The sequence below is a fragment of the Oryzias latipes genome, chromosome 12, assembly GCF_002234675.1.
Source record: "Oryzias latipes chromosome 12, ASM223467v1".
Lineage (NCBI taxonomy): Eukaryota > Metazoa > Chordata > Actinopteri > Beloniformes > Adrianichthyidae > Oryzias > Oryzias latipes.
In genome coordinates, this window is record NC_019870.2 from 24,036,101 (window position 1) to 24,046,266 (window position 10,166).

The window sequence follows — 10,166 nt, forward strand, 5'->3', positions numbered from 1 at the left end:
TCCTAAAGGCTAAACATTAGCATCGTCAGTCCCAGTTTCCATAGCACAGCTGGTAGTTGTAACTTCTCTTACTTCTTCTTTTTTTGCTCCAAACTGCATAAATAGCAAGAGAGGCATGTAAACAAGAATCCAACTGAGCAATCATCTCAGTATTTGTTATGTCACATCAACAACAACAAAAATGTGTCACTTTCCTGGATCTTTAAAGATCTTTTAGTCCACAAAAAGGGAGAAAAGATGTTTAGAGTTTTACAGCTTCATTCAGAGGCTTTTTGTAGGGGGTTTCAGGTCGTATCGATCCACAGCATCACTCAAGTTAAAACCTCTCTAGGTTCTTTTTCAACAATGTCTAACTCTAAAGTTAATCCACAATAATGCATCCATCCTTCTTCTAAAACCCTATAGTTAGGGGCTGCAAGCTAGCAGGAGAGGGTGTAAACAGATAGCTGATGGGAAGGGAGTTGCTCTGTGCCGGTGGTCCCGCCCAAAACTCAGTGGCAAATTTCGAATAAATTCATGCCGCTTTGCAGAAACTGTCATAGAAAACAGTTTTTTGGCTAAAAAAGCCACAATCATAATTTAAAAAATCCACTGGGAACACTTTTACAACCGGAGTGAGACTGTAAGTATAAAACTGACACTGTATTTGCCCTACTTTATAATAAGCTCGAACCTTTGAGTTTCAACTCTGGTTCTGACCCTTTCTTGACCTCTGCCTCTCTCCTTTACTCAGATGCTGATGGCAGCAGAGTTCATGCAGGCCGAGACACAAACGCTCGCTTATGCTGAGCATAAAATAAGAGGTGAAACCCGGGTGTGTGTCCGTGTGTGTGTTATTGGGATGAACAGAGCCTCCTGTGTTGATTTACACTGTGAGATAACAGTGTAAGCAGCGTGCTGCAGCACAACAACTGCACACACATGGACCTGTCACCAGGGACTGATGCTCACCTGCAGTTAAACCACTTAATGACCCCCCCCCCACAGAGGATTGTCAGCCATAGACTCCTTAATCCACCGCTGACTTTTAATAGCAGAACTCTATTTATAATTCTTATTACTCTCTTATTTTTCCCTTCATCTATATTTGTAACCTTCTTTTGGAGCTATAAATAACTGACAAATAGCAGAACAAACTCCCAGAATAATTTTATGTAACTGTTTCCTCATTTAATCTGATTGATTCACAGCCGACTTTTGATTATTACGAGACACAGCCTTCTTTTGAGTCTTTTATTTTATTCTAAACTCATTTTAAATGTATCTTTTATTTGTTTTTAAGGTATAAAACAGTCAGTAAACTTATGTGAATTTTTCTCTTCATTAACTTTGGGAAATTCCTGCATATTTTACATTTACTGAGCAATGACTGATCCGTTCTTGCACCCTGGCCTGAACACCGACATCAGCTGCTTTTCTCCGAGCTCCTGCTGCTCAGCGGGAGCTTCAGTTCCAGGTGGTGAACTTGCAGCAGTTCATTCATATTTAATGCAAGCAGCAAGAACTAGTTCCGCCTGCAGAGCTGACCTGACTCCACACGGCTCAGTGTCCGGTCTCTGGTTCTGCCATCATTCAGGTTGTTCACAGAAATCTATCAATCTAAATAATTTTAGCCAGTCAAATAAAACACTGAGTTGCTATCATCCTTCATGCTTGGGTTTTAAACTTAAAGTCCCACTCCGATCATCTTTTGATGTAACCCCGCCCCCACTTCCCATCATTCATCTGTTTACGCTATCTCCCGTTAGCTCACACCTCAAACCTAACATTAGCAGTGCAACAACAATGGGGAGCAATATCAGAGCCATCCAGTCGTATATTTTGATCCAGATTCTAGCTCAGACAAAGAAAACAAAGAAGTCCATGGAACTAATCGTCTACAAGTGGATGCATCAGAATGGAGCAGAGCAGGGAGCTTGTGGTTTGCTGCAGTATCTTCCATGTCACACCTACAAGCTTTGTCTAACGGCATTTTGTCATCTGCTTATGATTCACAACTATCTGAACAAAGAAATACTCCGAAATACAATTTTAAGCTTACTTTTCTTTATAAATGTCCTCCACCATCAGAAAAATTTTCATCAGAGCGGGTCTTTAGGCACTTCCATCCCACTCTTTCCAAACAAGGACAGCAGATACTCCAATGATAAGTAGGGGGTTTGGGAGAAATCCGCCGTGTTTGACCTACTTTTTCCCTTTTCTTTTGAAGACGGAGCAGTCTATCCACTTAGGCCTGCCTGCAATACCTCCTAATCCTCTGATCTCTCCACCAACCAGCTGTCACTGCTAAAGTCCTTGAGAGTGAAGAAGAAGAAACCCCCCAGAGATGTTCCTATCTTCACCATGTCCATGACATCAGCTCCGAATGATTCTAATTAGGTTGAGATCCACTCAATGCAACTCTGACACACGCACGGAAATAAAACAACCTCCTGGGGGGAAAAAATTTGAGTCAAATGGAATGTGAGTCCTTCGTTTTGCAGATAAGTGGCCTTCCATCTGCAAACATGCAACCTTCTGCTAAAAGCATCTTTGAGATACATTTTAGTGTGCATTCTGGCATCAGCAGAGACACTTTTTTGACCTGTCTGATTCCCAAAATACAATTTTTTTGACTAAAACAAAAAAATGGCCCCAATTCTGTCTAGGATCTATCCAATAACCCAACACTGGTGTCCGATGTCAGCCTCTTTGTTCGTTACATCATTCAGCCTCTTGCTTTCCTGACCTCTGGGCCCCCACACTGCTCCCCAGAGGCCCCCCTGGATAATGATGGTCAACATAATGTAGCTTTGGTTCCGCCTGTTCCGGCCAACTCTGGAAATGCCACTTTTTTCCCGCCTCACTGGCACTGCGGCGTAGAAGACAGTGGCCTCCTTCCTGCCCACATACATCCTCCCCTCATTACACAGCTGAGGAGGAAACATGGGAGGAACTCACTGCCCCCCTCCCTGTCCTCTACTTTCCATTCAAGCTCCATCCTCGCTGTGAACTCAGGGTAATCAACTTCACTGTGTCCAAATATAGCTCTCATTTATTAAAGATGGCTCTTCTGGAAGGAAGGTCTGGGTGAAAGGAGGCATTTGCTCCAGCAGCTGGTGAGCGCTGAGACTCCAAACAAAGACCCCCGGCGTGGACTCTCAGCTGCCGCAGACAGCAGGGACAAAAGAGCGCGTGGAAGGGTGTCACAAAAACTGATCCACTTGTCGCAGAGATGCTGGAAAAAACCAGACGTTTGGTGCAACTGCAAGTCCTTGGGGGTTGTGGGGTCCACTCTGGAGGGGTTGGATTACGCAAAAAAATGCCCCTCCAAACCGGTTTTAGGGAAAATGCGTAAAGCTGAGGCGGCTGCCTGGAGCACCACTGCGTTCCAGGCAGCCGCCCAGCTTTACGCATTTTCTGGAAGCCGCGTGAAAGCCCACTGCGCCGCCACGGTCACGTCCTGCGCCTGCAGGCCCACTCCCCAAAGCTACGTTGGCACCGACCCCAGCCCAACACTCACAGTGATGCGGGGAATGTTCTTCTTGCCCTGGTAGCCAGACATGTTTTCCGGTGCCGCGCTGCGCCCTGGACGCTGTCAGTGCAGGATGTGCGGTTCTCCGCCTGCCGCCGGGTCAGACTGATGATGAAGAGGATGGCGATGAAGAGGCTCAACTGAGGAGGGTCACGAGAGTTTAAAATAAAATAAAAAATCTTTTCCAAACCGCCTCCCGGTCTCCGCCGATGCGCCGAACCGCTCCTTCCCAGACGGAGTCAGACAGGAGGGAGGGACCGATCAGAGCCTCTTTCCCATAAAGGAGCTCCACGGAGCATGCGCAGAGCCTCGCCCTGCTCTATTGACAGGACAGAGCCGCTAATGCCATCAATTGCTTTCATGGATTAGTGGGGGGAGGCCTGCACACACACACACACCCCTCCACCCCCCACACCCCCGCAAAGAAACGCCATCTTATCTGAAGACGTTTGATCCAATGCCAGAAGATCCAGAGCTGTCCTTAGAACTGGTTCTGAGGGGGGGTTGAACAAAGATGTCTGATAGATCCACCTGATCATGGTTTAAACAGGTTTAAATGGAGCATCCACAGTTTTTTTTTTGTGGATTTTCAGTCAGTTATTGGAAAATATTCTAATTTTTACATTTCCTCTGAAGATCAGTGTGACGAAAGAACTGACAAGAACATCCCGTTAAGGACCCATTCCATCATCTTTTGATCTATTTTGAAAGTGTTCCAATTCAATTCCCAAATCAAACATGATTCTTGTTATTTATTCTAACAATGTCTGAGTATTTGCTACACTGACCAAAAATATAAACGCAACACTTTTGTTATTGCTCCCATTTTTTTGGGATGTTTGGGATGCTCTGGATCGGCATATACGACAGCGTGTTCCAGTTCCTGCCAATATCCAGCAACTTCGCACAGCCATTGAAGAAAAGTGGACCATCATTCCACAGGCCACAATAGACAACCTGATCAACTCTATGCGAAGGAGATGTGTCGCACTTCATGAGGCAAATGGTGGTCACACCAGATACTGACTGGTTGTCTGAGTCCCCTGACCCCCTCAATAAAACAAAACTGAAGATTTCAGAGTGGCCTTTTCTTGTTGCCAGTCTAAGGCACACCTGTGCAATAATCACGCTGTCTAATCAGCATCTTGATATGGCACACCTGTGAGGTGGGATGGATTGTCTTGGCAAAGGAGAAGTGCTCATTGATAGTGCCTCCCGCCAATAAAATCACAAGAAGAAGAAGAAGAAGAAGTGCTCACTATCACAGATTTAGACAGATTTGTGAACAATATTTCAGAGAACTGTTTATTTTGTGTATGTGGAAAATTTTTCACATCTTTGAATTCATACCATAAAAAATGGGAGCAATAACAAAAGTGTTGCGTTTGTATTTTTGGTCAGTGTATATGTGTGTCTTTTTACTGGATGAATGAAAATGAAAGTGAAGTGGATTTAATCACCATCATTTATACCTTTATCAGAGGAGATCAGAATCATCTAAACATAAAAATTAAAACGTAAAGATTTAGAAAGAAAGAAAAGATATTTGCCACTTAATGTCACACTTGAGTTTTTTGTCCACTTACAGTGGTGGATAAAATTGTTGGTACCCCTCAGTTAAAGATAGAAAGTCCACAATGCTCACCGAAATAACTTGAAGCGCTCAAAAGTAACAATTAATTAAAATTTATTGAAAATTAAATAATCAAAATCAGCCATTACTTTTGAGTTGTTGATTAACAGAAATATAAAAAAAAAAAAAAGAAAAAGTAATGAAATAGGGCTGGACAAAAATGATGGTACCTCCATAAAAGACTGTGGACTAATTGCCCAGGGGTCATGATAAACTCAGGTATGTCCATTAATTGACATCACATCTGTTTTTAACCCATAATCAGTCAGTCTGCCTATTTAAAGGGAGACAAATAGTCACGTTGCTGTTTGGTGAAAAGGTGTGTACCACACTGAACATGGACAAGATAAAGTGAAGGAGAAAATTGTCCCAGGACATTAGAAACACAATTATAGACAAACATGGTAAAGGTAAAGGCTATAAAACCATCTCTAAGCAGCTTGAAGTTCCTGTGACGACAGTGGCACATATTATTCAGAAGTTTAAGACTCACGGGACAGTAGCCAACCTCCCTGGACGTGGCCGGAAAGAGGAAAATTGATGACAAATTGAGGAGACGGATAGTTGGAACTGTCTCCAGAGAGCCCAGAACAACCTCCAAAGACATTAAAGGTGAACTCCTAGATCAAGGTACATCAGTGTCAGATCGCACCATTCGTCATTGTTTGAGCCAGAGTGGACTTCATGGGAGACGACCAAGGAGGACACCACTGTTGAAAGGAAATCATAAAAAAGCCCGACTGGAATTTGCAAAAATGCATGTTGACAAGTCACAGAGCTTCTGGGAAAATGTCCTTTGGACAGAGGAGACAAAACTGGAGCTTTTTAGTAAGGCACATCAGCTCTATGTTCGTAGACGCAAAAATGAAGCATACAATGAAAAGAACACTGTCCCTACTGTGAAACATGGAGGAGGCTCAGTTCTGTTTAGGGCTGCTTTGCTGCATCTGGCACAGGGTGTCTTGAAGTTGTACAAGGTAAAATGAAATCTCCAGATTATAAAGGCATTCTGGATAGAAATGCGTTGCCTAGTGTCAGAAAGCATGGTCTCAGTCGCAGGTCATGGGTCTTCCAACAGGACAACGATCCAAAACACACAGCCAAAAAACCCCAAGAATGGCTCAGAGAAAAGCGTTGGACTATTCTGAAGTGGCCTTCTATGAGGCCAGATCTGACTCCCATTGAACATCTGTGGAATGAGCAGAAACATGCCATTTGGAGAAGACACCCGTCAAACCTGAGACAACTGAAGCAGTTTGCTCACGAGGAGTGGGCTAAAATACCTGTGGACGGCTGCAGAAGACTCATTGACAAATACAGAAACCATTTAATTGCAGTAATAGCATTAAAAGGTTGTGCAACAAAATATTAAGTTATGGGTACCATCATTTTTGTCCAGCCCTATTTCATTAGTTTTTTTTTTAAATAATTCTTTTAATCAACAACTCAAAAGTAATGGCTGATTTGGATTATTTAATTTTCAATACATTTTAATTTATTGTTACTTTTGAACATTTCAAGTAATTTCAGTGAGCATTGTGGACTTTCTTTCTTTAACTGAGGGGTACCAACAATTTTGTCCACCGCTGTAACTTCAGCAGTAAACTAAACATAAATGTTACTGATACTTTAAATGATTTATCCTGAACATGTTCCCCACAGTTTTTCCATCCTCCTGAGTTTACCTGACAATAGTTCCAGTAGATCGATGACAAGAAGATAGTAACGAAAGACACAGCATAATAATAATAATCTGAAAAACCTAGAAAACATTCACAGGCCTTTGATCTAAACCGACATCACTGATTCCAATAGAAAAGTTTTATAAAATGACTTTTTTCATCTTTGTAGAAAATTGATTAAACGATTTTTGTAATAATATTTATCTTTTAATTCTATTCTATTTTATTCTAATCTTTTTATTATTTTTTATATATTTTAAACAAGTTCATTTTTAACAATGTCTTTGTTTGATAAACTGAACATCAGACTATTTTCTTTAATCTACTTTAATGAGAAAGAAAACTTGATAGTCTTACTTTGAAAATGAGAAATATCCCCAACACTACTCTGAAATTTTGTTTACTTCCAATGGCAGTAGCACATTCAGTTTGTTTAATTTATTTACTTAAATTTCAACATACTTTTTACTTTTAGAGCATTAATTAAATCATCTGAAGTGCATTGTTACTACACCACTATACTTATAATGATTGTTAATCAAAATTTTTGGATGCTGCAAATATTTGCACTACATTTTTTGGGAAGAGATTGCACATGTCTGGCCATTCGGATACTTGTTGTAGCCCTATTTGTTTTTTTAATTATAATTATCCCGTTTTAATGCAAAATGAGAAAACGTGTGATGTGTTCTTGGACATAGTTTAGTTAACTAGAAATCTGGTTTGTGGGCAGGGCCATTGGCACTGTGCAAGCACGCTCCACTTCCCGTCACCCATAACTGAGGGCTCTGATTACATGCCCTACTGCTAGCTTACTGCCTTTAATCCCAACTCACACTGGCAGTGCAACAAAAATGGTGAGCAATATCAAAGCCATCCAGCCGTACAGTTTTGATCCAGATTCTAGCTCAGACAAGGAAAATGAAGCCGTACATGGATCTGTTTGTCTGCAAGTGCATCAGAATGGAGCGGAGCAGAGACCTGGTGTCACACTCACCGTATTTTTAGCTTCACAAAGCTTGTTTTTGGACTTTGGGAGGAAACCCGAGTGCCCCGAGAAAAGCCACACACGGAGAACAGGCAAACTCCACACAGAAAGAACCCAGCAGGGATTTGAACCAGGAGCTCCTCACTGTGTGGGGAAAAAGCACCAGCCACTACACCACCATGACACCCTGGCACAAAGTTTTGTCATTTACTCAAAATTAATTTTTGCAAAGTACCGTGAATCTTTTTGACCCTGAAAACGTTCAGAATTTCATGTGCAACAACTGTGAAAGAAGCTCTTCAGCTGATACTGGAACAGCAGTGGACATTGGTTGGTTCATATCTACTTAGATTTGAGGAAATATCTTAATATTTCATCTTGTTTCATCTTGCAGAACTTTACAAACAGAATTGTTTTCTGTCTTTTACATTAGAACAAACTTTATTCGCACACAGCTAACTTACTTTGGCATCCGTTGTTCCCACAGTGCTGTAACATAATCAGTGATGTACCATGCAAATCAAACTAGCTAAAACCATCTCATACAATCGATGCATTTTATGAGGAAGATATTATCATTTAATTCCACATAGAGAACAGATGGGCCAATGAAACTGACAAGACAAGATGGAAGAGTAAAGAGACGACTGATCAATAGTTAATATGACACCAAAGGTTTTAACAATACTCGAAGTGCTTAACTATTTGGTGAAGGAAGTAACCATGGGTGCGGCTAGTGCCATGCAACCACCAAAATATGATTACAGGGGTGTAAGGGGGCAAAAGAAAAATGGATATGGTTTCCTGCAAGTCATGCATGCAGAGTCCTGCAGCAGCAGCTCCATCCACGCCCTGAAACCTGCTGCAAGAGGCAAACAATCGGAGAGAATCTGAAGAAATGAAGCAACTTTTTTTCTCTAAAATTGCTTCTGACTGGTTTTGGCCATAGCCCCTTGATGCCTATCAACGCAAATATACATCAAACCACTTCTGCTCCAAATTTACCTTAATTTAGCATTAATATGAAAGCAAGGACAGAAGTGACTTTTTTTTCATAAGTGGAAATAAATTCCGTGAGGAGTCAAGGTGTTAAGTTCATCCTTTGTTGAGGAAACTATTGGGTTCATGCAGGTGTTTGCTTCTTCAGAACAGCTGACAATGGTCAGCAGAACACCATAAAGCAGCATTGTGAGCTTTGCATGACAGGCCCTTTCTGTTAAATCCCAGTGCTTTCTGGGAAATGTAGGCATTTGCGTTGAATGGGTTACTGAGGCGCTTCTCTAACTCAAGAAAGTGGATCCAACTGACATCAATTTAAATGATGGATGCTCAGAACCAATGAGAGAGGGGTAAATAATTGAAAGAGTCAAACAAAAAAATTACCCGTTTGTCATCCAGGTTCTGGAGGGCTTCCTTCCCCGTGCTCTCCCGGATCTCCACCTTCCTGCGCTGAGAGATATCCGTCTGCCGGTCGATGACTCTCCCGCCGCCCCGGCACGCCGACAGCGCGTCCAGGTCCAGCGTCTTACCGTCTGCAGAGCCCTCCACCGGGCAGAACACGCCGCAGAATTTCTGCCGGGGCCTGGGGGGGCTGTCGGAGCTGACGCTCTGGAAGAAGGCTCCAGCGGTGGACATGCTGTCTGTCAGTTGGAGGGAGTCTCAGCTTCTGCTTCTTCTTGTCGGCTCAGCGCGTCTGGTCAGCCACCGCCTTTTTTTTTTTTTTTTTTTTTGAAGGTGCGCCCACTGTGACAAAAGAAACCAACCTGCGAGAAACCCCCCCACAGCAGAGAGGCAGACGGCTGTTTGATCTGCTAACTCTGACTGAGAAAAGCCCCCACAGGACTAAAATATCCGGCTGGCTTTGTCACAGTAATGATCCAATAAGAACGTCAGTTGATCTGAGTGTGTGGGAATGACTGCCTCCCCCGCCCCCCTGCCCCCCCCAACCACACACACAGCGCAGGTCCTCAAGCTGCAGGTGTTCAGGTGTTCCTGTCTGCGGGGAGCATCCCTGAGGTCCACAAGGGATCAGCACCAAGGAGAGCTCCTGAAAGTCACACCCTGTCCAACCAGGAGGGCGCTGAAAAGACAGCGCCCAGCACACACCCTCTGAATCTCTATTCACTTCAAACACACCCTATTTAGATTTCCAAAGCCCCCCCACCCCCGACAAAAAAAGACAACAGCATGTATTTATGTCTTGAAGCGTTTGACCTGCTGTGAAATCCTTAAGTCTTTTATTTACATTAGTTTTTCTTCCACTTTTTAGTATTCATTATACTCTAAAAATCTAGAATTAACAATAAAACAGTAATTTATGTCTTTGATCAGATTTCAAAGACATCAGTA

General features: G+C 42.7%; 1 protein-coding gene across 2 annotated transcripts in view; it reads right to left on the reverse strand.

Moving 5' to 3' along the window:
- Positions 1–9,717, reverse strand: part of LOC101155946 (dihydropyrimidinase-related protein 2) — a 34,405-nt gene extending 24,688 nt beyond the window's left edge. Inside the window, exon 1 of one of the 2 annotated variants that reach the window (XM_020707829.2) lies at positions 9,201–9,717. In XM_020707829.2, coding sequence (XP_020563488.2) covers positions 9,201–9,452 — 252 coding nt within the window. In that variant the 5' untranslated portion in view covers positions 9,453–9,717. Of the gene's footprint in view, positions 1–3,502; positions 3,805–9,200 lie in introns of those variants that run through there. The other variant, XM_023960566.1, reaches the window with a different exon arrangement.
- Between the last annotated feature and the right edge of the window lie 449 nt (positions 9,718–10,166).